Here is a 27,833-nt window from a genome sequence, read left to right as displayed (position 1 = left end):
TTCAAAGAAGTGGAGAATTGCTCGATGTAATATTTGCAGCGAGATGTTTTGTTTTGTGTACTGGCCCCGCCGCCGAGTCCTAAGAAGGACAAACTGATTTCAATCAGTGTCCGCAATTGATTCAGGGACCAAATAGTTTGCTGCTGAGACTGAAACGTTTCGCTACATGAACGACTGGCGCGCTCGACAAAATTGGTGGGATCACGAGGAAAGAACATTGTGTGGGTACACTGAAGCGACATCAGGCAGGAAGTTGAAAATAAAGGCGGGGGGTTCGGGCACAAAATGACAATCACAAAGCCCTGATCTCAATCCTATTGAGAATTTATGCGCAGACCTGAAAACACGTGCCAGCAAAGCGGCCCACCCAGTGAAAAACGTACTTGACGGATATATACGTCGTTGGCAGTCAACTATTGGAATTCATTTGAGGAATACAAAGTTAGTTCTGGAATCAGAAATCAAGGGCAATGGATTTTTCCCAACTATTGTTGTTTCACATAAAATAATGCGGTGGGCCAGATCTGGCCCCCGGGCCTTGAGTTCGAAACCTGTGGTTTAGGGGAACATTTTAGTTTTTGCATATAACATGTTGAAATCTCATTTTACAGGTAACGCCATCTGTCGGTGAAAAAGTTTGACGCAAACATGTATAGCAACTTATTTTGGAGACCTGTCAGTGAGATCGTGAGAAAAGATGAAAAACAGTGAAAAAAAAAGTGTGTTTTAATAATTTTTGGTGTGTTTCAACTATATATCTAAAGCCCTGTGGGAGCGGTAAAACCCTTTGATCTCTAACTTAAATGTTGACATTATTGTTAGGGTTAGTTAAGATTACAAATTGATTAAGATTTGAGATAAGGTTAGCTAAGTAAGTTTGGATGTTCTCTGTGGGTTTCCTCCGGACACTCCGGTTTCCTCCCACATCCCAAAAGCATGCAACATTAATTGGACACTCTAAATTGCCCCAAGGTGTGATTGTGACTGCGGCTGTTTGTCTCAATGTGCCCTGCGATTGGGCTGGCAATCAGTTCAGGGTGCACCCCGCCTCCTGCCCGTGGACAGCTGGGATAGGCTCCAGCACTCCCCGCGACCCTCGTGAGGATAAGCGTAACAGAAAATGGATGGATGGATGGATAATTCAAATATGTGAAAAATATATTAAAAAAAACTACTGACAATTTGGAACAACCCAAATCCTTTCCACGCACACGCCACTCATGACCGAAGCAGAAAATGGACGTTCAGTTGGCTCCAGCGCTGCAGGCTACGCGGACGTCCTTCCAGCCAATTAGGACAAACACCGCACGGCATGTGCGGCGTTCAGGAGCAGCGGCCCGCCGCAAAGGGCAAACAACTGCATGCTGACTGACCTGTCTGCGGCACTTTGGCCAGCAGCAACATGAGCCGCCGGTCCTCCAGGTACTTTTTGTTTTTTCTGTCGGCCCTGCCGAGGAAAGGGGGCAGAATAAAAAGTTAATGGTTGGGGAAAAACTGCGTCGAAAACTTCATAGCTCATCCACACCACAATAAAAACTCATTTATAGTCAGTTCGGTGAGTTCCTGACTTGGATCTCAACGGGCTCTTTCTGTACTCAGCCAGAACAATCCAATCTAATGGTGTTATGGAACAAGAGCTAGAAACAAAATAAAATTAAATTAAAAAAAGAGGGAAACAGGGCAACATAGGGACTGCTCACAAAGAAGACTTCGCAATGGGCTGCAAACAATCATTTGGGATGCAGATTGTGACAAGGACACACACACACACACACACACACACACACACACACACACACACACACACACACAAAAAGCCTTTTAAAGTGGACTCTCCATCCGTGAAAGATGGCCCTTTGTGACGTTTGGGCCTTCACAAGCAAGGGTGGAGGCTTCAGTGTAAAGGATACAATGTCCAATTAGCTCAGGGAAAAAATACCAGGAGATGAGCAAAAGGGTGCCTGGGGCCAGAAAACTCCAACACCGCAGAGAAGGCAGGAGGAAAAAAAAAAACTGTCAAGCTAATACGGGAGAAATAATTCAGAGTTCCCATTTACGTTATTTTGCAAGTATACATGAAAGGTGCAAAAGTTTTCCAGTATGGTGCAGCTCTGTTTTACACCACCGCAAAAATATCCATTTTTTAAATTACCGTAATTTCCGGCCTATAAGCCGCAACTTTTTTTCCACAGGCTTTCAACCCTGCGGTTTATGCGCGTTTCTTCCAACGGCCGCAAGGGGGCAATTGAGAGGAAAAATAAGCGTGAGACCAAATATATGTGCTGAGGAAGTGACTTTTACCGGTCCGGCCCTGTTAGCGCTGCGCTAGCGTGTTACTGCCGTGTCTCAGTGATTTTGACCAGTATGTTTTTTTAACGTCACTGTTAACGCGGCGGAAGTGTTAGCGCACCCGGTGGTCCTCGTGTTAGCGTTACCGTGGCGGCGCTAGCGTTAAACTCTCTATGTACAGTCATTCTTTGTAAATATCTCATGTTTCAATGTCTGTTTCAATGTGGGCACTTGCGGCTTTTACTTTTATGTATGTACCAAATGGTATTTCCTTTACAAATGTACTGCGTGAGGTTTATAATCAGGTGTGCTCTGTATGCTGGGAACTACGGTAATCCTGCTAAGTATCAATTAAAGGAAAACACTACCAGCAACCTATGATTATTTAAAGTTAAGATATATTCTTTTGGTTGATTATGTCTAAACAGATTGCTGCCAAGTGGGGTGTGGCACTTACGTGAGTGTGGAGCAGTACTTGTGGAGCAGGAAGTCAGACAGCTCTTGGAGGATGGGCTGATTGTGCAGTGCCACAAACTGCTCCCGGATGACCTACCAAAGGGGTGCAGATTATTTTTGGATCTGAATTTACAAGACTTAAATCTTTTTCCCATCCGTTTTCTATTTTACTCAGATATTGTTCACAAACTCATATAAGCGAGCATTTCTACTGAGCTGAGATAATCATTCACCTGCTGTGGCACTCCAAGATGTTGATTAGACAGTATGAATATTGCAGTTTTCTGTAAATAAATTGAGGTCAGGTGTGCCTTACATTGGCCACAATGAAGGGCCACTCTAAAATGTGCAGTTTTACCAAACCGCACAATGCCAGAGATCTGATGGAATCTGTTATGGACATGCTGACAGCAGGAATGTCCAGAGCTTTTGCCCATGCATAGATAATTTATTTCATTACAATAAATCATCTCAAAAAACCTTTCCGTGGAATCAGCACTACAGCGCATCCAATAAGCCTCACAACTGCACAACACACCATCCCAAGACCTCCACGTGAAGCGTCTGTCTTTATGTCTCAAAATGTATTTTGTCAACCAACAAACTGTGATTGTACTAGAGCGGAGACAAATTGTGTATTTTTGACATACTTGGCAATAGATTTGATTGTGATCTTCAGCACAAAGCTACTCCAACCACTGTTTTGCATCCTCCAAAATTCTGCTCAAATTGTACATCTGTCATCCTCATCGTGGTCTTGACCCGACTGCAGTTTGTTGTCGCCACCGACTTAAGTGGGCAAATTCTTAGACTCGATGTGCTCGGTACATAGAAGAATCCCAGTTTTCACTGTACAGGACAAATGCAAATTGTGTATAGAGTTGTGTTGGCGTGCGTTTTGCTGATGTATACATCGATCAAGTGGCCTATATAGCTTGTGCACGTGACGTCACCATTTTTACAGCGCTATATTGCCGGTCAAAAAGAGCTGCTCGACAGTGTGGGGGACATTGAACTGGAGCAGAATATTCACAATGCTGGAGACTTGTGTTGTTGGTTGTCACAACAGACGTGACAGATATTCAAAGAGATCTTTCTATGGAATACCAGCTGAAAAGACGAGAAAAGATCGATGGATTTTGGCAATTAAACGTGATGGATGGTGCCCGACCAAATAAACAGGACTGTGTAGTGATCACTTCATTTCAGGTAGGAATTATTCTTCTCAATCTCAAATTATGAATAAGTATTTATGATGCCAAGTTGGCTCATTTGAGAAAAATGCATTAAAAAAAAAAAAAAAAAAAAAAAAAAAAGACAGGGAGTTGCCTCCAATGTACACGGAAGCGTGTTGTGGCCACAGGTTAAACTTCAGTAAACCTCTCCCCGACATTTTTTTTTTTAATATGCAATGTTCTCAAATGAGTCCAATGCGTATTCAAAAAAAGAAAATAAACTGTCGGTCACACAGAGGTTTATGTAGGGTAACGTGTGGCTGCAACATGCTTCCGTGCACGGGGGCTGAAGCCTATCCAAGTGGTTCATTTTTGTTTTTTAAATACGCATTGGACTCTTTTGAGGACAACACATATTTAAAAAAAATGCCCATCACAGAGAAGTTTACCAAAGTTTAACTTGTGACCACAACACGCTTCCGTGTACAGAGGAGCTGATTTGCTGTCTTTTTTTTTCCCCAGTTATAGTTCATGAATGCGAGATTGTGTAAAACCAGGGGTCATTTATTTAAATATTGGTTTTTGTATTGAAAAAAATCAGAGTGGCTTCATCACTCTGTGGGATTTATTCTTGATTGAGAACAGATCCAGCAACCAAGTATTTGTATGCGTCCAGAATTTTCTATGCTTTCAAACTCATCCGTGTAAATCTCGACGACTTACTCACCAGATCCATGTGTAGATCCAGTTGTCCAAGACCAGCAGAAGTGGGTTAACAGTCCAATTTCTTAGCAGCGAAAACTTCGACTTCGGCATTAATTTGGTGTCTCATTTTTCCACGTACCTTCGTTTATTATCACCTTGGAAATGTTTAACCGTATCGGACAAAACTCTGGGGGTCGTGCTATAGGATGAATTTTCGTGTCGTCTCCAACCGACTTAGCATTGTAGAATGCTTTGTTTGACTGACACTTCCGGCTAGTAACGTGATTTGATGACGTAGGTGCACGAGCTCTATACAATGCAATTTTGATTGTTAGCGTATTACTTGACATGGCTAGAACAAACCGTATTCTACGATGGGCTGATTGTATGCTAACCACCAGCATTTACCAAGGTTCCAGTCTTTTTTGTGGATGAGTGATCTCGGGTTGTTCATAAAAGTGCCGGTTTCTGCTTCACCTGCTGGAGTGTTGACTAATACGTTAAATACTTCTTCCGCCGGCGCTAAGTTCAATTACCTGTGTAATTAGGTGGGTGGACCCCAGCGCATCAAGAGACAGGGGATTATGCAAGAGGATAATTGTACTCAGGAGAGGGCCGCTTGGTTGATTCGGTCAAGATGGCATAAGGACATAAACGGCTTTGCGTCTCTGAGGCTACAACTGCTGGAAAATCAAATACAGCAGGCCATTTGTTTCAGTGCTATTTTTAAGAGGCACTGGGTGGAAAGTGGAAACGGCTTGTCTGTGTGTTCAAAACGCATTGTCCTACAGATCAATTTGAGAACAAAATGTTGAAAGTAAAGATGGGGAGCAACAGACTGAAACTTAAAACCTTCAGTGTTAAAAGGAGAACTCTACACCCGGGCCCATATCAGATCAGGTCAGACATGAAGATCGAAGGCCACTGTGTTTGCGGAGTAGCAGGAGGATTCAGACATTTGAGAGAGCAAACAGTGAAGAATACTGAAAGTGAATACCTTATTCATGGTGTCCACTGTGAGGGCGTGTGTCCAGAAACAGTCGTGAACTGAGACGAATGTCAAACCGAAGCTTCGGCGAGGCCAGATTGAAAGGAGAACAGAAAGCACACAAAAGGTTAAAAATTGCCTAAAAAGCCAGATGTTTGGCTACACTTATTCACAGATGAATCTTCCAAGGGGTGCGTTACAAGCAACACGAGGTTGCATTGGCAGCATGGAATAACTAGTTATAGTGTGTGCTGACAAAAAAAATTGTGGCTATAGTAATAAGCCAAGAATTGTATTGTATAAGTTTTTTTCTTGCAAGAAGCAAAGACATTGAACCGATAGACAAGGTTAGACAACTCAGGCATGTGATTTGACTGAATGAAGCAAACATGATCAAAGGATGATCAATTTTAATGTGCACATTTTATAAATTGTATTATGAATGAAATATATCTAGTACATCTATAAATAAATGCTATTTTATTTTTAAAATGTACACTATTTCATTATTCATATTCATTATTTAGGTGCATACCTTTGGCCCCAAAAATTACAAATTCAAATACTAGAAGTGAAACTAAATTGAATTCAGATTTGCATCCTGGCACGCAAGCGTGCTTTCATAGCGTGTATATCGTATCCATTCAAAAACGTTTTAATTTCTCGTTTTGGTAAATGATTGAAACGCATTAATTTAACAATTATTAACGTCAGGTTTCATTATCAGTAAATAATACAGACATTTTTACAAGTAATTGCTTCTGAACTCTCTCCTCGTTATCGACTACCCTGTTGGCAACTGGTGTTGGTTGTAAACTCCCTCGTATACAACAAACGTTTTCAATGGTCAGGAGGAACACATTCACAGACGCGTATCAAATTTTCCATCTCGCTTGCAAAAGTCGGATTGGAAAATGAACGAGTGTGGATTATGGCACAGGTTACAGTCGGAATATTGCAGAAGATGGAAAATATATATATTTTTTTCATCTATGCAATTTAAAAAGATGGAATTCTGCCTATAAAAGGGAAAAAAAAAATCACATGCACACTTAAGTGGAAGAGCAAAGACTAGTTCACATCAACCATGAATGTTTCTGAAAAGTTTAGCTAAACGCGATTAACAAATTAATTAAAAAGCTTTTAATTCATCTTTTTTTCCTTTACATAGCTTACCTTTGGCAGTGAAGCGCCGTCAACATCATGTGTGTGGAGTCGAGTGAGTGGATGAAGTTTGGTGGGAATGCGTTTTTCTGCTTGATTGTGTCTGGCCGCCTGACAAGAGAAGTAAATACGCAGGTTCATTAACGTGTGTGGCACTTGTGCATGCAGTTTTAGCTGCAACTTCAACTCATCTAACCAAGCCTCATAATAAACCCTCTTGGGAGATTGGTAGCAATTCTACACATTGTATAAAGCATAACACTTATAACACTGTACAACAAGGCTAGTTTTTGTCATGTACTTATTAAAGGAAGAAGAGAGACAAATATTGTGGAGTTTCTTTAAAAGACTTTTCAGCATTAAATCTGTTATTAATATAGTACTTAAGCAAAGCAGACACGTTTTGTAAAATTGAATTTTTAACGTTTATATTATATAGCAGTATTGAAATTACTTTCAGCCAAATTGTGGGTTGCTTATTTAATGTGCTACCGTGTACACAAATGATTTTATTTTCTGACTGCAGCTGGGATCAAGTATCAATTTAAAATGACAAACTCTCTACATTAGTCACGTTTTAGAACGAATCTTGAGCAAGTCAATCAGACTGGCTAAATTACCGTAATTTCCCACCTACAAACCGCGACTTTTTTCACACGCTTTCAACCCTGCGGTTTATGCGGTGATGCGGCAAATTTGTGCATTTTTTCCTAACAGCTGCAAGGGGGCACTTGAGTGGAAAAAGTAAGAATGAGACGGGTGGAAAATATGTGCAGAGGAAGTGATGTTTACCAGCCCTGCTAGCGCTGCGGTAGCGTTAGCGCTGTGTTAGCGTGTTGCTACTGTGTTACTGGCGTGTCTCCTTGATATTTACCAGTAAGTTTTATTTTAACCAGCCCTGTTAGCATTAGTGTGGTGCTAGTGTTGCTGCTAGGTTTAGCACGGCGCTAGCGTTGGCACTACCGTTAGCGCGGCACTAATGTTAGCGCTATCGTTAATCTCTTTCCGTGTAATGTCTTTGTAAATATCTCGTGTTTCAATTTGGGTTTCAATGTGGGCACTTGCGGCTTTTACGTGGCCGCGGCACATGTATGTACTAAATGGTATTTCCTTTACAAATGTATTCGGTGAGGCTTGTAACCACGTGCGCTCTATAGGCCAGGAATTACAGTATTTTATTTGCCTGATTTACAGTTATAAAAAAAAATAGGAAGTATTCATACAGTATATTTATATCGATATATTGTATAACAAATGTGTACGCCAGTAAAGTTAAAGGATTTATGATGGTGAAAATCTTCATTCTAGAATGAATGATCTCAAATTTAATTCAAAATTGAGCAGTACTATAGAATTTGTGCTTCACCTTCATGGAACCACTTTGCTCAGATTATTCACACAAGATGTGGAAAAGACACTTACTGCGTGGCGTCATGGCTGATCTGGAGGTTGAGGTATTGCATGGTGCTCTTGATCTGCAAAAACAGACACAGACTCACATATCATGACAAGATTAGATGCATCGGCCATCGCTAGGCAACTAGCTCAACAACAAATCATTTCAGAAGAGCACTTTTGTCATTTTGATATTAGACTACTAAATTCAGTCGAAGGTCACTGCCAACATCTACGAACCCTTGTTGCTGTTTATCGTGTCATTGGCTCAAGTTATTTATGACTTTAGTTTTCGACCACCAGCTTCCTCGCTAGTGTGATAAAAGCTTCCAACAAAGTGCGGGCCGCTGTAGTTCTGAAGGCAGAATGAGAATTTACCGCAGCAGGCTGCTACATGAGTAAAGAAAATCACGTCCCAGTGAAGCAGCATCTGGGTCATTATCCCAAGTTGTACACTCTTTTCTATGTAACTCCTAATAATTACTGTAATTTCTGGCCTACAGAGCGCACCTGATTATAAGCCTCACCCAGTACATTTGTAAAGGAGATACCATTTGGGACATACATTACCCGCACCTGTGTAAAAACCACAACTGCCCAGTATTGAAACATAAGATATTTACAAAGACGGTACGCAGAATGAGTTTTCCAAGTTTGGGATGTGGTCTCATTTGTTCCAGAGGTATGTTGTTCAAATCAGCATTGTCAAAAAATGCTGGGTTGAAAATTGGACAATAAACGCATCTGGTGATGACAACATCAGGTGGCACGTTTTCAAATTGATCCAGTCACGTATCGATCATGAGCGGATGTGCTCGCGAAGCCAACGAGAAGTGACATTGACACTAGTTTCCATCTATTTGCAACAGCAAAAATTTGGAGAATAAAGTACAAACACTCGTTGGGGTGTCAAATATGACAGTTCAGACTTTCCCGTTAGCTAGCGTGTAAAACCACAGTACATTTGCAACTGTAAAGATTGTCTTTATCAATTGTTTCAAATAAACGATAGTGAACAAATTGTCTAATTAAGGCAAATATGGTTGTTTTTATACAGCAGAAAATGCAGATTTGTGAATTTTTATTTGTACTTTAACCAATTTGTTTCTTTGTGCGTGTGTGTGTGTGGGGGGGTATTACTGTCAGATTATCCTCACCGTTTCAATTATTCATTGGGTTTAAATTGAAATACAACTATAATGCCATCAATTAACCGCATATTTTCGCAATTCACATTCCCCAATGTCTCCAAAAAAGAAAAAAAAAAGATGCCAAATGTCGATCTTCACATGGTAAGTAGTTTTAGTTTTTCTTCTGGAGTTGTCCCCCTAGTAGGTTGTTACGCCCCCCTGAAATTCTTATACTGCATTAACGTGTGTTTTGAGAGTCACTTTGGTGTGGGCAGCATGGGATCGGTTCCCGCTCAGTGATGGTGTTGATATCTGCCCTGTGACCAACTGGCGACCAGTTCAGGGTGTAGTCCGCCTTTTGCCTGAAGCTAGCTGGGATAGGCTCCAGCTTTCCCGCAACCCCTTGTGAGGATAAGCGGCTTGGATAATGACATGACGTGTGTTTTGCTTTTCCTTTGGCTTCTTTCTTATAATGCCACTAAGGATGGGCACAATAGGCAGGAGAAGGTTTTGATCACTGCCGAGTCATAAATGAAGCTTCATAAATGGAAATTACAAGAGACCTTCCTTGTTTACGCTCCATTACATATGCCAGTCTGAGTAATTAGTTTCTCCTCTCTTAATTTTATTACACTTGGCTTAACTAGTTTGCACTAGTATGATATAGTGTGATAATTTTGACTGCAGATGTCGACAGGTCGAGTAATATACAGTAGCTGGCATGAAGGAAGGCAAAGATATAACAGAATTAAGGTGACGGGTTTACACGGATTAAAGTCGATCACAGTCACATTCGGTGAGTCACTAAGAAACTCACTTTGATGGCGAAAGTCGATGCAGCAAGATGAATGACAAAAATCGGACTTTTATCAGGAAAATAGTTTGGAAAAAAGTGCGACAGTGTGGAGAAAAGCCCATTAGTCTCTGCCACAGCTGTAATCTCATACATCAACGCTTGAGTAGGATAGTTGCATGGGTGGGGGTCTGTGGGGGGGGGGGGGGGGAATCTGTCCATCAAGTTCCTCTTTATCTTTATGCCCTAGGACATTTTGGGCAAGGTACAGAGGAAGCTTTCGTGAAAGGGTGGGGCCAAATGCAATGGGGGCAACCTTTGGCGTGACGAATGGAAGGCTAGGTACTAAATGAGGTCATAATTTGACATTGTACTGTGCCCCTTTTCATTAAAATGTGAGCGTGCATGATCTTTGCGGGAGACGTGCCTCAAAGCTACGATGGATGAGACCTTGGCTAACCTGGAGGAGAGAAGTGGCGGGGGGACGACGGCCCCCCGCGGTGTCCATCACCTCAGACCTGCCGTGCAGATGGCTACATGTACAAAAGCAATCAGTAACCCCACAGAAGGAAGCTGTCCACATTCATCACGTCCAGTAAATAAAACAGAGCTCCAACACTCAAATAGTCATCTCATGAAGAAGCCGATGTATTCCCGCGCATTTCGTTCTTTTGACCAAACGCTTTTTCGTCATTGAAAGTGAAGGCGCACTTATTATTATTTCACCTCAAAATGCCACAGGATCTTGGGAGATCAATGGAACATGGTTTCACCCCCCCGGGAATGGCTCGCTCCGCTTCCGACGCCAGAGGAGGCGCAGAGGGCATCGCAAGGACATTTAGAGTTATAATTTCTAAAGATGCTCGCTCAACTCGAAGCATGCCGCCTCTGACAAAAAGTCAAACATTAACATCACTTATACAGTGATTCTTTGGCCTCGGAAAAATCTTGGTCTCACAACCGTAACAGATGAGGCAATTTCTCCTCTCTTACAATAAACTGAATGGACAACTCTTGATGTAGATTACAGTGACAGGCGATTGATGGCATAACAAATTCCAATTGACTGAAATTCAACAGGGATACCCAGACTTCCCTTTCCCCACCCACTTCTTCCAGCTCTTCCGGAGGGATCCCGAGACGTTCCCAAGCCAGCCGAGAGGCATAGTCTCTCCAGCGTGTCATAGGTCGTCCTCGGGGTCTGTTTCCGGTGGGACATGCCTGGAACACCTCACCAGGGAGGTGTCCGAGAGGCATCCAAATCAGATGCCCCAGCCACCTCATCTGGCTCCTCTCAATGCGGAAAAGCAGCGGCTGGACACTGAGCACCTCCCGGATGACCGCGCTTCTCACCCTATCTCTAAGGGAGAGCCCAGACACCCTGCGGAGGAAATTGATTTCAATTCTTACATGACTTCAAAAAAATTGTGACGCTGTCGCAACACCAACTTGCATCCACATAAGATGCAGCAATGTAAATTAGCATGGTAACTCTAGTAACATTCAAACAAAGTGAATCCCTCAACTATGATCTGGCCATAATTTCGGAAGGAATGGACCTTTCCGACCTGTCAATCACTTGTACGATATTAGCCAATCAGATAGCCGCATTGTCTTAACCCCTGGTTTGAATGCCCCTTTCGCCACATCGTCCCACAAGCAATGCTGGTTGTCAGTAGCATGCGCTTGGAAAAGTTATTGTAACGAAGAAAATGGTCCTCAGATGCGCTAGGGAAACATGAAATTCTGATTAAATATATACCGCGAGGTTACAAGTGGCCCGGTTCATTCATATTCCAAAGCCTAAAACACAGTGGACGAAGGATTAAGGCTTGCGGAAGACCGCACGTACAACTAAATGTGAACAATATCAACAAACACAAGGCTGTATGTTTGAAGATAAGTGAGGCAGAAGTATCTTCTCTGAGTTTGATTGAATTATTATCAGTGATTTATAAATTGCAGGAGAACAACTTTCACTTTGTTAGTGTATCACTGACCTGCTGAATGAAGTGTGTCATGTTTTATGCTGGATGACGTTAGTGATTACGTCAAAGCACAATGTCTTGCAAGAGAAATGTCCATTTGCCTATTTGTATCACGTCAGACTTTTAAGACAGAGCACTGGGTTCGATTACGAGCTCAGTCAAATGAATACACCCACTGACTTCTAAAGACTACAATGATATTACTCGTGATCTTTCCAAGTAAAAACTACTCACCCTGCTTTACACACGCAGTACGATTCCACTATTTGATCCTGTTGGATTTCAATATGAAGTTTGTGAGGTGTCAAACTTTTCTGCATCGATCGCCAACATTTCGCTGTATCTCTGAAAATGCGTCCTGCTCCGTCCAAAATCTTAATTCCGTGTACGCATCCTTGCGTGAAATAGTTGAGACCTCTCTGTAGAACTCTCTTGGACAAGTCTGATGCATTTGGCAAAAAACATACCTCAATATTATCTAGAATACGCGACAGAGAATCGACTTCAAACATGTTCTGTTCAATTGCCATTTTGGAAGCTTGTGGGACAGGGCTAAGGGGGCGGAGCTTAAGATCGTCATCGAAGAGGTCCATTGATTGTGTTTAGGTAGGATTTCTGTAATGGAAATTACAAGAGCAGGAAACTACCTCCAAAAAAAGATCAAAATACTAAAAATATATTTGTCTTTTGATTTGGTGAACCAGCCTGTTACTTTTTATCCATGGTTTTATTTATTATTTTGGAACATCTCGTTACAACAAATTATAAATTTTTAATAACAATGACTCCCGCTTAGTTTACGTGTTACAGGAGCTTCCGTGTTAGTCAGAATAACATCCAGGGCCTCTGCTCAATGCAAGAAATAAACTACAAATACAACTTTTGGTGATTAATTTATTCCAATAATACAAAAAACTGAACCTACCCTGAACATCTCTGGATAAATTTTGACCCCCATTTCAACTACAACTATTGGAGATGCGATGATCTATGATGTAATGTGGCTTCGGTCCAGATTGAATTTTTGTTAGTGGACCATAGTGGAAAAAAAAGAGGTTTCTGAACGAATGACCGCCCAATTCACCTCAAGGGACAATGCTTCCAAGAAAGAACCAGTGGGAGTCCAGAGTTCTGAATCAATTTCCGAGAGGATTTTCTGAAACATCAATTGTTTTACTGTATACAAATTAGCACTGCTGTTGTGTGGAAACTAAACCTCATTAAGACTTTCTAGCCTGTCACACATCTATTAAGAAATTATGTGGAATAATTAACTGTCTGGGGAAATTACCGCACTACGCCCGGCATAACCTTAGTGCTTCTAGCCTCGTAGAGGACTTTACCCCATAAGCCTGTTGTCACACTATTAACTAAAATATCCATAAAATCCAATCAAAGCCGATCCAGATGAGTATACACCTGTGTGACCAGTAGCAAAGGGTGAGACTTTATTGTACTTTCTCATTGGGGCAAGTGTGGGCATTAGGAGAATATAGATTAATAATAATAAATAAAAAAAAAAAAAAAAAAAAAAAAGAGGAACATGAGCCCGAGTGACCTCTGATCCGATTAGTGTCTCACAATCCCATTATCCACCTTTCATTTCCTCACCACCATCAACCATGAAAGTACTTGATTACATTTGCGTATTTATATTCCATGGAAAGGAACCTGCGAGCGGCTGGCAACCAGCGCAACCAAAGTTTAAGGCAATAATATTTCAATTTTACAAGAAAAAAAATGATGAAGATATTAAAAATAAAGTCAAAAATATTACAATTATATTTTTATAAATCAACTAAATATTGGCATAAAACATTTTCAAGTGAATAAAATGGCCATAATAAGATGGTACTTTTACAAAGAAAAAAATGACCAAGATTTTGTAAGAACATTGTAAATTTATCAATAAACTCATAATATAGGACAGTAAGCATAACCTTCAAAAGGCAAAACTGTAATCACAAGAATACATGATAGTAAAATTGAAAAGGTAAGAGAATAACCTTGGAAAATTAAAACGTATGATGAAGTAACATCTTTTTTTTTTTTTTAAATATGGCTCCCCAGAAAATGTCTTTATGTGAGAAGGAAGTACTATAGTTTTTGATTGATTCTGACCTGACTTTCAACAATCATATCAAACCAATCACAAAAACTGCCTTCTACCATATGAAGAACATATCTTGGGTGAACTCTTGTATGTGTCAAGCAGACCAGGAAAAGCTCACCCATTCTTTTATCTCAACTAGACTTAACTACTGTAATGGTCTTCTGACTGAACTCCCAAAATCAAATCATTCCCAAAAACTGCCTTCTACCATGTGAAGAACATATCTAGACTGAAATCTTGTATGTGTCAAGTAGACAAGGAAAAGCTCATTCATGCTTTTATCTCAATTAGACTTGACTACTGTAATGGTCTTCTGACTGGACTCTCAGAAAAAGAGTAATTAACAGCCGCGGCTCATTCAGAATGCTGCAGCTCGCGTTCAGACAATATAACTCCAATCCTAAATTCGTTGCACTGGCTTCCAGTCAGCTTTAGAATAGATTTTAAAGTTCTGCTACTGTCTATAAATCCCTAAATGATTTAGGTGCTGAATACATGAAAGAAATGCTTACGGAATCCAAACACAGTAGAGCTCTGAGATCGACTGACTCAGGTCAAATAGTGGTGCGGAGAGTCCAAAGCAAACATGGTGAAGCAGCATTTAGCTATTATGCTGCACACAAATGGAATAAGTTGCCAACAACGGTGAGGCCGGCTCCAACTGTGAATCTTATTAAATCCAGGTTGAAAACTCTTCTTTTTTCTCATGCTTTTTAGAATATATCCACTTTTTTATCATATTACTTGCACTGTATGCGGTTTTAACTCATTTTTTTTCCGAATATTTTGTTCGTCAATTTTATTGTTTTTATCCCATTTTAAATGTTTTATCTATTTTCAAATGCCTTTAATCATGTAAAGCACATTGAGCTACCTCAGGTATGAAATGCGCTATACAAATAAATTTGCTTTGCTTTGTAACAAAATACTGTACTATTCTTGTGATAAATGAAACCCCCATCACGATATTTGCAAAAAGAACCATCATACAGCTTGGCTGATGATGAGGCAACCACTTTCTCAACCCTTATTGGTTTTCTTACAGTACCTGACTTCTCATTTCGCGATCGCATCCCTTGTCTAATTACAAATGACCCCCCCAGCAATACAATGGCCTTGGGTTGAAGAGGCAGAGAGGAGACTGGGAGATTGAATTTAATCCATCAATGCGTGGGGGGAAAGTGACCTTTCGATAAGTTCCTCTCATTTTTGTTGCCCAATGATGCAACTGGATTAGAGTATTAATATAGCAGGGGATAAAGGAAGTCGAGTGTGACGCTAGTTCATCGGTGCGCGTATGCAAATAATAAACCTTCAAAGAGCTAATCAGCCTCCTCTTCCACGCTGGACGTTAAAGCAAGCAGAGGAAAGAGGGACGAAAGATGGACCCTCGGGGGAGCCGCCATCTGTCAGCGCGGCTCTCTTGCACCTGCTTGTGAGGTGTCAACTCCCCCGACTGAAGCTACCCTCTGCTTGATGTCATACTTAAAGAGAGGACAGCACAGTGGGCAAGATTAAGGCCTTGATGCCTGCGTGTGTTTGGCATCTGCTATACAGTATGTCTGCGTCCTTCATTTACTCAGTTAATAAACCCGGGGATTGAATCACTTACGTCGTCAAAAACTGGTTCAAGGGATAGTATGGTAATCCCCTGCTATATCGTCGGTAACCTATTGGGATTTTTTTTTTGTTAAATATGTGTTCAAATATGTGTAGAAGTGTGTTTAAATACGATTAAATCATGTGGGATCGGTATTTTAAGGTTTCAGGTCGTCCAAACGTTTTCCCACCAAGGGCCACGTAGACACTGCCACTGACACGTTTTCTTCAGGATTAAACACGCTAAAACCAATCCATCAAGCAATTAAGAGCTGTTTTGAGAAACTGCTACATGACAGTTCTCTGTAAAATGTTTAAAAGGCAGGCTGTTTTGGATTTCTCATGATTTAAAAAAATAAATAAATAAAATTCCTCCCTTACATGAGCAAATCTACATATTCAGAACCAAAACGAGTACTCTGTAATGAGATCATCTTGAAAGAAAAGGTCGATGTAGAATAAATTTTTATTAGCGGTAGTAGTAATCAGGTACACCTCTGAGGAATGTGGTTATTGCACCCAGTACATTTAAACCCGTGCTCCCAATAACAATTAAAAAAAAAAAAAAAATCATGATTTTGTTTTGTAACAATGTGAATTTTTAGTTTAAACTTCAACAGAAATTCACAATCTGATGAGTTACAATATTAAAGATGATGTCAACAATTTTAAACCAGGGGTGCCCAGCCTTTCTTACCCCAAGATCTACCTGTCAAGAAGCCAGCCTCTCGCAAGCTACCAATGACGGGGGAAGATGATGATGATGCTCCCGAACCGTTTTAAGGTTAATGTTATGTTCCTTCCTATATTTAAAATACAGAATTAGCTTTTTGTGCACTGTATTGTCTGTGCTTTCATCCTGGATCAGGCTGTGCCAAGGTGGAATATTAAAATGACACACCATCTCATCCTGCACTTTCTACTTTGGCTTCAGACCAGACCTTTCTCACTCAAAAAAAAAAAGAGAGAAAATTTCATCCTGTTTCACCACTTTTTTTTCGATTATGCACATACTCCGATAGTCAATGCATCTTAAAACAACAGCATTTCTTTTTTAACTATCTCCATTAATATCCAATGTAAACATAAGCAGCATGTCTAGCTTGTCTTTGCTCTACGTTGCCAGACTGTGTTGCTAACTAAAGCAGCGGTGGTGGACGCTTTCATTATAAAACACATTGAAGGGCTCTGTAAGTACTGTAATATTTGTAATTATGAGTGTAGGTCTTTAAGGGGGGGTAAGGTAAACTAGGAAAAAGTTTGTGGCGGACCAGCGGTTGTTAGAAAAAATTCCGTTTGCTGCCTAAAAGAAACCAGTGGCTTCTTCTTTTTTACAGTATGTGAATTTTGCCATTGGATGCTACAAGCAATCATCCCTCACTCATCAAATCACATTGCAAAATGCCACAAACTGAATCGGTGTATGTAATACTTTCAACTTGCATTGAATTTTTTTTTTTTTGCCCTCAATGCAGAATATCTGCGAAGAGACTGCATGAGCGGTGCACAATTGGGCATGTGCGCAGTTTGGAGAGAACATTGGCTGTCTTCTTTTTTTTGGGGGGGCCACACCGTCCCGCGATCGACAACGACGCATTGAGCACCCCTCTTTTAAACTATTGATATACAGTAGGTACGAATTGGCCTTCTGAAAAGTATTTTCTGAACTAATGAAATACATTTCCACAACATTCTAATTTATTGCACTGCAAATGTACTGCAGGAAGGTTTTCATTCGGTAAATGGGATATGGGTACTTTGAAAAAGGATGTGGAGAGAAAAAAAACCATTGGATTTAAAATTTTATAATTTTGGTGATCCAGGAGAGGTAAGAGAGGTTTAGTCTGATTTGACGTCTGACAGTGAGACAAAAAAGTGAAACGTGTGTTTTTACACAGTGTATGTAAACTGTAGGGACTAAATCGGGATAACTCACTTGGAGCGTAAAGTCTACGTAGAATTTTTCCCAACACTTGGGAATGTGTTATCTAAAATGAGGACGGAAATTCCGCCAGAACACAAGGAATAACTAATCATAAGCGAGCACACATGCAGACGTGCACACACAGTCGACGTGCTATCTACAGTCGTGATGGCACGCTGACATTTATCTGTCAGACACAGCACTGTTAGGCTCTCCACGGTGACAAACAACTCTAATGATGTTGTGGAGCTCCATTACAGTCAGGGCCACTCACGCCAATCGCACGCCACCATCAGCGCTGCACTCTCCGACGCCCAGCCTATCAGGACCAGGACCGGACATTCCAGCCGGAGCACTCTGGCTCGAGAACGCATCCCGGCGCGTTGGAAATGCACCCGTTGAGATAGATATGCTGGGAGGTCAGAACTAAACTGTCAGCCTAGCGAAGCGATCTAAAATACTGTCATGTAAATAATCAGTTTTTTTTTTTTTTTTTGGTAAATCTCTTACCAGTCCAATACTCAAACTGAAGATGCAAAAAAAAAATTCCTTTTTGAAAGAAGGCAGGAAAGGAAAAGGGAGCATTAGTAAGATATTCCACAAAACAAACAAACAGGAAGTGAGTCCTGTTGACTCACAAGGGGGTTGAAGCGTCTCAACAATATTTATTAAGGCAAGAACGTGCGTGGTGTAGAGTGATAAGCATGAGAGGAAATTTAATATTTCAACAATCTCCCCCCACAAAAAACAACACAAAAGAAGCAAGGCGCAAATAATACCATTTAAAATGCTTTTGGACTCTAAATGTTGGCAGTACCCACAACTCTATGGAGTGTTTCTCCAACCTTGCCAGAACACAGCGAGGGATGCAAGAAGTTGGCAATGAGTTGGTTATGGAACACTTTTTAGTGAGTTGAACAAGAATTTCTGCTCTCTTTCTCGCTCTCAAGCGAAAATAATGCAGTTTTTGCTGAAGTACATTTCTACACTATTCTGTATCCAATTTCACTTTATTTAGTCTGTTTCTTTCTTTAATTGCTGTAAGTATATCAGTTGAATGTTCAACTTCACAGCCCTATACTAATTTGTGAGTTATTATACCACTATTTCAGGGAACAATATGTTCATGTGACATTTTTTGCTGGTGTGCTGTGAAATATTTCTAATCTAACTACTGTTGGGAAATATTGAGCTAATCACATGATGACATAAGATGGCATTCCACGGCCAACTGGAAGAAATGTATTTAAAAAATGCCCAATAGAGCAATGTCACATTCATGCAAAACCAAGGATAACAGTAGTGCCAACCACTCAAGAACAGTCAAAGCTACCTGGGTATAGAAATACTCGAAGATATTGTGATTTGTTGTTAGTTAAGGTTATTATAGGATTTTTGTATTTCAGTTAGCTATATAGTAGTTTCTGAAAGCTTGCTTACCACGTGGTTACGTGTACGGTGGTAGGGCTGGATGATGGGCAAACCCAGCGGAGTCACCCACTGCACAGTGTGTCCCGCCTTAGATATTAGCCTGGCGCTCTCTGTTAACCAGTCCTGCGAAAGAAAGACTGCAATCAATTAATAAGACCATGGCACAAGCACCTACAAAAGCGCCTTTATGATTCAATATCCAACAATTTCACTTAATCCAACATCCAACTTGTTTTTAAATGTTCAAAACGCAACGGTAACTTATGCATTTTCATATACCGTAATTCCCGGCCTACAGAACCCACCTGGTTACAAGCCTTACCGAGTACATTTGTAAAGGAAATACCATTTGGTACATAAATACGCCGCAGCTGTGTAATAGCCGCAAGTGCCCACATTGAAACACAAGATATTTATAAAGAAAGAAGGTACACAGAAAGTTTATTAACGTTAGCGCCGCGGTAACGCTAGAGCTGCGCTAACCCCAGTGCCGTGCTAAAGCTAGCGGTACCGCTATCAGGGCCGGTTGAAATAAAATGTACCGGTAAATATCACTGAGACGCCAGTAACAACAGCAACATGCTAGCACAGAGCTAACGCTAGCAGAGCGCTAACAGGGCTGGTAAAAGTCACTTCCTCGGCACATATATTCCACCGGTCTCATTCTTACCTTTTCCGCTCAAGTGCCCCCTTGCGGCCGTTGGGAAAAAAATGCATAAATTAGCCGCATCACCGCATAAACCGCTGGGTTGAAAGCGTGTGAATAAAGTCGCGGCTTGTAGGTCGGAAATTACGGTATTTAAGCAAGTGTGTAATAACATTGTCATGTCAGCCCATATTTGGTGTGCATTTTTAGAAACGCAGACGGGTCATTGAGAAGGCTTATTATGAAAATGTCCTTGTTCTATAAGTTAATGTTCCATAAGTCATCTAAACGACCTTTTTAATTAAACAATCGTGACTGACTTGCCAAGGAACAGGTGAGGGATTGTTGCTAAAAAAGCAAAGTTCAACTGTGTTGCTTGTAAAGCCTCCATTTTGTCTTTAAACCCTAGTAATGCCAGTAAGTTCCTCCTTGCACACACACACACACACACACACACACACCACACACACACACACACCACACACACACACACACATCTGTGAGAAAGATGGATGATCATAGTCGTTCCCTGGGTGAATGTGCTCTCATCTTATATCTCTGTTTGAGCCAGAAACAAAGACGAGCAGACAGCCGGGGAGTGACGGATGGACTAACTAGATAGTTAGAGACGGACTGATCGATGAGTGGATTGATAGGTGGCCGGGCGGGGCGAGGGGGAGAGTGTGCCGAGAATAAATGGGACATGTTCGAAGAAGGAAGGAGGTCAGCGCTGGGATTGATTCGGTGCCGGAAATTCTTTATCTCAAACCCGGGCTGTCCCCGCTCGATCCCTAGAGGAGAAGCACCACAGCGGCGGGCACTGGTTCTATTAGCTAGCCGAGCCGTGCTCCGCTTGCGAAGATAATGCACACGGTCCCCCGCCAGGTGCAAGTCTCGATGCTATAAATGGAGCCTATGTGATGAATGTGCTCTGTTGGCAGTTTTTCATCACCGAGTAGTGCCAAGAACTAGTCATTAATAAGAGAAATATATGACTCTTTGTGGATCTGAAAGTTACTCATCATAATTTGGCTGCAGTATATTTCAACTGTGGAACAATATTTGTTTACTTATTGTATGAGACAAAATACGATGGGAACTGGTGAAAGTGCAGTTCACTCTAAGGTGCCCCTAAGCACAACTTAAAATTTATATTGTCATAAAACTTGAAGTTTTGTGCAGTTACGGTCTATTTTCTCATGACAGAAAAAAAATATACAAGCCATGCCACAAGCAAGACAGCATGTAACCCCTCTGATCTTTTTTTGACGGTCATTTGTCAACTATAAATTTCAGGAAATGGTATTCGAGATTTGTGTCAAGCTTGTTTACATGATCAATACAAAAACTCGGAAGCTGAGCGTTTGATGGCTTTTCCGGGTGCGCAATCAAAGCATGAACCTGCACAATCTGCGATAACTGTTAACACACAGAAGGTGGACACACACCCACACCTCACCACTGTTCTGTTGCCCTCATACATGTCCTGTACTATTCTAACATATTTCTCCGCCACACCAGACTTGCATGCAGTACCACAGTTCCTCTCGGTACTCTGTGATAGGCTTTCTCTAGGTCTACAAAGACACAATGTAGCTCCTTCTGACCTTCTCTGTACTTTTTCACAAGCATCCTCAAGGCAAATAATGCATCTGTGGTACTCCTTCTAGGCATGAAACCATACTGTTCCTCGCAGATACTTACTTCTGTCCTGAGTCTAGAAGCTACTACTCTTTATATGAACTAAAACAAGTACAAAATAAAAGATAAATCACAGATTTGTGCATCAAACTTGTCTATGCATGGTTATGAGCCCAATTCATGAGAAAATTCAAATTTCTACATAAAATAGCATCACTTATTAACCTCTATTTTAATCCATTCAAGAAAGTTTTACGAATGGCATTGAGGGCCTAAATGAGGACTTTACTGTACCACACGCACCTGGATCTCTCTAGTCCCTGTGAACATCTCTTTGAGGCCACTGAAGACTTGTCGCACCAGGTAGTGAGATGCTTCCCATACATATTCCTGAAAGACACCAATGATATGCAAGCGCACACATTATACAACGCTGAATTATTGTAAAGAGGAACCTTCAGAAGTCAAAGATGATGCTGAATGGCTGCCAAGCAGTCTAACTTTAGGAAATAAAGGGAATTTTTATCCCTTGTAGATTCAAACTGTTACAACTATAAAACATTTATAAAGTGTATGGGCAATATTTCAAGTAATAAGTTAACATTCTAACCTGTCATACAAACAAAAAAAAAATCACAAGCGATGGGACATTGGTATTACCAAGGAATCTTGTGGAAGTGATTGTTTGAAAATGTAAACACTTGAATAGATTTAAAGAAATATAGTGTTGCATCTTGATATTTATCTCTTTCCTACCTCATTAAATCCTTGTCAATTTTTATGAGAAATTATTAACATGATCAGTGCCTCCACACATACGAATATCATAAATATGATATAAAATATATAATTAATTTGTGGGCAGCGTCACATTTTTGGGACATCATGATTTTCACGCATTATATCCTTCAGTATATCAAAATATTTAAGTGTGTTAATCTGAAGCCATAATTTGGCATGAGGAGAAAATAACTCATCAGTCAAAGTTAGCACTGAGTTATTTCCCTTTCCTTCCTGACACAGCATGGCTGCCTCAAGTTATCATATAACTTAACCATAAATGAAAAAGAAGTGTTATTTCCTTGATTGTGCCGTGTTAGGAGACTTTTATATCTCAATAAGGAAAAAAAAAATGCCACTCTGCCCACGAATGGGTTAATATCATTAATACCTAACATATACATATATATACATACAAGTCAGTACCCCAAAATTAGTTATTGGTTTGATCTGATGTCGATGTTCACTGAGCTGAAGTCTCACAAGATTTGTAATGACAAGATGATGGCTTGCACTCCAACTTTTGTTTGAATTTTGAGGCACATTTTTCAGAGAACATTTTGGTTGTAGTCAAAATTCTTTGGAGGCTGACTTTAGAGCTTCAAATGTTTACAGATTGGAATACATGGATTTGGATTTCTGATGTTACTATGACCTGATCCACCAGGGAGCCCACTTCTGCCATCAGTCACATATAACATTTCTCAAAAATCTATGATGACGCTATTAGAGGACATGATGCAAAAGTCATTTGGAACAAGAATCTTGTGTGGGAGATGATAGAAGATAATACGGCCATGTAGTTCCATTTCGCACTGGAAATGAGATCAAGTTTAGGTGTAATGCGAGTGATTTAAGAAGATTAGATGTTCCTGAAGAATAAGCGATGACCACAGAGGAACCAATTGTGCCCGTGCAGGAATAAAAATAGCACCGCAGTATCACATGTCTGTTGTTTGTACCCGTCCACTCCTGGCCCCTCTGACACAACCGTACATGCAATATATTATGCATTATGATTGGGTGCATGAGTACAATAAGCGGCTGTTCTTATGAATCTGCTGTGTCAAGGACAACGTGACGTGATGAAAACATAGTCAGCCGCTGTCATCAGTGTGATAAATGAGCGGAAGCAGGAGAACAGCGCTCAGCTGAGAGGGCTTCACACCTTCTCGCGAATATGCACATTATGAGAGGTGCCCCACATACAGTTGAGGAGATCCTGTGCAGAGACCGTGCTAAAAATAAAGCAGAGTGCAGCGTGAGGGAACCCCCCCACTCCCACTGTACCTCTTTTCCCCTCACCCCCTTGCTACCATACCTTGGGGAACTCATCAATCTCCTTCAGCCGCTTCTCAATTTGGAGCCTTCCCCCGAAGCGCGTGACCCCGTACACCACGGTCATCACAGTCTGTTTGACCACTTTCCTGTTGATGAAGCCCTCCAGGACCTGGGCAATCTTCAGGCCGCTCTTGGCATCACGAGCGCGGAACTCCTCCACCTGAAATGCAAAGCAAGTTGGGTGGGGAGCACAATCACTGCCACTGTTGTGGAAAAACAGTAGGCAGCAAACGCGCATTACAACTTGATGCAATCAAGACAACATGGTCCGGAATTGAACACTTCTCGCATCATGCTGTGTTGAAAGTAATGGTCAATGTTTGCTGTTGTAAAACACTATTGTAGTCGATGAAACCCTGTAAAATACCAAATTTTCTTTATTATGATTATTTCTTGTCAGAAAGAGGAAAACTTGCATCGAGAAAGCCCACCAGGTGCAATAGTGGCTCAAAAATAAAACACACAAACAGATTGAGGAATGAACCACATGCTGCTTCACCATATCTTGAGATAAATACTGTATTAAAATACTATTATCTCTTTAGATTAAGCAGCTTGTTCCTCTCAGTTTCCAACTACAATATTGCAAACAAAGTTTGTGTCCTGCAAAGAATACAAGTGTTTGACTTTGTTCCAAAAAACATGGATTCACTCTATGCATAGTTTGTAGTACTGTGCAACTAGAACATGAGCTGTGTCAGAAAGCTTCTAAAACTACTACTACTTTTCCTTTCGGCTTGTCCCGTTAGGGGTCGCCACAGCGTGTCATTTTTTTCCATCTTAGCCCATCTCCTGCATCTTCCTCTCTAGCCCCAACTGTCCTCATGTCCTCCCTCACAACATCCATCAACCTTTTCTTTGGTCTTCCTCTCACTCTTTTGCCTGGCAGCTCCATCCTCAGCACCCTTCCACCGATATACTCACTCTCTCTGAACATGCCCAAAGCATCAAAGTCGGCTCTCTCTCTCTTTGTCTCCAAAACATCCAACTTCGGCTGTCTCTCTAATGAGCTCATTTCTACTCCTATCCAACCTGCTCACACCAAGCGAGAACCTCAGCATCTTAATTTCTGCTACCTCTAGTTCTGCTTCCTGTTGTTTCTTCAGAGCCACCATCTCTAATCTGTACATCATGGCTGGCCTCACCACTGTTTTATAAACTTTGCCCTTCATCTGAGCGGAGACTCTTCTGTCACATAACACACCAGACACCTTCCGCCAGCTGTTCCAACCTGCTTGGACCCGTTTCATCACTTTACCATACTTACCATTGCTCGGTATTGTTGACCCCAAGTATTTGAAGTCGTCCACCCTCTCTATCTCTTCTCCCAGGAGCTTCACTCACTCTTCCTCCTCCGCTCCTCTCATTCATGCACATACAGTATATTCTGTTTTACTTCGGCTAATCTTCATGCCTTTCCTTTCCAGTGCATACCTCCATCTTTCTAATTGTTCCTCCGCCATAATATATTATCTGCGAACATCATGGTCTAAGGGGAATCCAGTCTAACCTCATCTGTCAGCCTATCCATTACTACTGCAAACAGGAAGGGGCTCAGCCCAGATCCCTGATGCAGTCCCACCTCCACCTTAAATTCTTCTGACAGATCTACGGCACATCTCACGGCTGTTCTGCTGCCCACATACATGTCCTGTACTATTCTAACATATTTCTCCGCCACACCAGACTTGCGCATGCAGAACCACAACTTCTAAAACTAGTCACAAAATACTACATACAGTAAATTTCAAATATTTTGTGTGACAACAGTCCTCGAACCTTTCTGACAAGACCTCACGTGACAAAAAATGAATTTTAATAGTTAGTCAAAACATTGAAAAAAATCTCATGATTCTATTGATTTAAATACATCTATTAACATTGAATCAGCTGTAAGCATTATCTCGCCAATGGGAGATTAAATATAATGACTTCTTTACCTATTACTGTAACCTATACGTGTACTGGAAAGAACCGTATTATTCCATATACTGTCTGTTTTCCACCTAGTGAATAGCTGTCATGTTGAGTTGTGCGCTAACCTGCTGCGCCACTCCACTGTACACGTCCTGCGGCACATCACAGGACATCAGGTTGACTGACGTGGCGCCAATAACGTCTCGGCCAAGAGCAGCGTAGTGCTGGAGCCCATTGCAGGAGCCGTCCTGGAGGAGACAACAGGGAAGATTAAACGTGGGAGTGTGGTGGAAACGGGAACAGAAATATGGATAGAGGATGTGATTTGGGTGCATGCGAGGGAGAATGAGAAGTAAAAGAATATATGAAGTGCAGAAAAGATCAGTGCAAAGAACATCAGATTTGAAAAATGGTCGAGACTCTAATCTTAGTTTGACAAAAAAAAAAAAAACCTTCCCTGGATGTTCATATTTTAATATAATTAACTAGTTAGCTAATGTCAATGTCACAGAGGAAGAAAAAAAATTTTGACAGACAGACAGAGACAGACAGACAGATAGACAGATAGATAAAAGCAGCCATAGTTTTGCACGTATATCAAAGTCTTCATTTGGGCATCTCCCTGAGTTCCAGTGAAATGAACTCTGAATGGCTCAGCATACCAAGATATTTTGGACAGTCAAACAGTTTGAGGCTCACCCTTTCCTGTTCCAACATGTCTGTGCACCAGTGCACAAAGCAAGGTTCACAAAGACATGGATGACAGAATTTGGTAGGGATGAACTTGACTGGGCTACAAAAAGTCGTGCCATTACCGTGACTGAACATTGTTGGGTTGATTTTGAGTGGACAGTGAGTCAGGCCTTATCACAAGTATACTCAGAGCAGAATGGTCATAAATTCCCATAAGCTGACTTGTAAAGCTTGGTGAAAGCCTTCTCACAACAATTGACGTTGTTATAACGTCAAAGGATAGACCAACATAATATTAAACAAAATGGAGTAAGAGTGGGATATCAAAGTCATACAGACCCCTTCCAAAAAACTAGAATATCATGAAAAGTTATATTTCCATAATTCCATTTCAAAAGTGTAACTTTCATAGATTATAGACTCAAGGCCCAAAATGTAAACAATTTCAAGTATTTATTTTTACATAATCTGGGTTCCCAGCTCATACTACTTTGCCACATCATACAATGGATATTAAGCTCAATGAAAAATCATAACTTTTTAAGGATGAAATGGGGAAAATCTCGGAACCAGTTAATGTGGATATTGGCTTGATTCATTCTGTCATATGAACAGTAATGGGACACAAGTTAATTGTACCTTCTGGCATCTAGGGGAAGAGAATTTTTCTTCTGCATGTCACTATACGTTACTGGCATATTGGTAACAGAGGCTTATATTTTTCTGCTCCGGAGATTAAAACAAATATATATGTTTTTTTTATTACTGTTGAACATGGCGTTGGCTAAATACTAGTTAATGTACCATGTAAATACAACTGTCATGTTCCTGGTTTCTGTCTAGTTGATCATGCATGCAATTTCCTTCAGGCTTCTCATATTCCACATCAGGCTTCATTATTGGGAACAGTGCACATTCATCAACATGAATAAAGCGGCAATGTTCCAGGGGTTTCGTTCTCTGTCCCTAGATAGGCTGGGAGTTCTTTTTTGTCATTTCAAAAACATCAATTAGATTTCGATGGTTTTCTACAGAAAATAATGCTGTTTCTGTTTCCTGCTAGAACAAAACATTAGGTAGACAGCCACTATTTGAGTTAGGGCGAAAGTTTCATTCTGTTTAATAGGAAACAAAACAGAAGCCAAACGATTTAGAATGACTGATGATTTAGAAGGTTTTTGAAGCTGTAAAGTCTATTTATGGAGTAGCACTGTTTTGCACTTTATTGTTAGGCCTGGTAATAAAATGGTCTGAAAATATTAAGGCGGTCTTGGATAGTTAATTTGAATGTATCCTTTAAAAGTGACGCTGAAAACATGAATAGCAGGTAAAATCTAAATTTGGTTGCTATAAACTAGATTCATGACTGGAGAAATGTGCTGTGATTGATATGTAGCCCATTGTGCGAATCACTGCTCATGATTATCATATTTCCCAAAGATTAGGAAGTGAATGTAATGTTCCCACCAGTCGGAGCGAGGAAATTTTTTTGAATCATTAATGGGGGCACACTGATCAAGTGTTTTGCACATCACCATTAAGGGTTTTTATTCCGTTTAAAACTCAGCTCCAGACTGACTGTGCTGTATTTTTGCATGTGCACACAGTGCTTGCATGGTTTTTCCTCTGGGTATTCTGGCTTCCTTCCATATTCCAAAAATATGT

The 27,833-nt window shown here is 40.8% G+C and overlaps 1 protein-coding gene across 1 annotated transcript in view; it reads right to left on the bottom strand.

Moving 5' to 3' along the window:
- polrmt (polymerase (RNA) mitochondrial (DNA directed)) overlaps positions 1 to 27,833 on the bottom strand; it is a 53,394-nt gene that overhangs the window by 3,908 nt on the left and 21,653 nt on the right. The window contains exons 12-20 of the mRNA XM_061825232.1: positions 25,601 to 25,723; positions 23,539 to 23,718; positions 21,741 to 21,827; positions 19,160 to 19,273; positions 8,200 to 8,252; positions 6,790 to 6,888; positions 5,623 to 5,695; positions 2,747 to 2,838; positions 1,374 to 1,447 (exon numbers count right to left, since the gene is read on the bottom strand). Of these exons, the coding sequence (XP_061681216.1) occupies positions 1,374 to 1,447; positions 2,747 to 2,838; positions 5,623 to 5,695; positions 6,790 to 6,888; positions 8,200 to 8,252; positions 19,160 to 19,273; positions 21,741 to 21,827; positions 23,539 to 23,718; positions 25,601 to 25,723 (895 nt within the window). The remainder of the gene's footprint in view (positions 1 to 1,373; positions 1,448 to 2,746; positions 2,839 to 5,622; positions 5,696 to 6,789; positions 6,889 to 8,199; positions 8,253 to 19,159; positions 19,274 to 21,740; positions 21,828 to 23,538; positions 23,719 to 25,600; positions 25,724 to 27,833) is intronic.

Source organism: Syngnathoides biaculeatus, chromosome 7 (genome assembly GCF_019802595.1).
Source record: "Syngnathoides biaculeatus isolate LvHL_M chromosome 7, ASM1980259v1, whole genome shotgun sequence".
NCBI lineage: Eukaryota > Metazoa > Chordata > Actinopteri > Syngnathiformes > Syngnathidae > Syngnathoides > Syngnathoides biaculeatus.
Note: the sequence above shows the minus strand (reverse complement) of the source record. Positions and strands in the feature narration are given on the sequence as shown.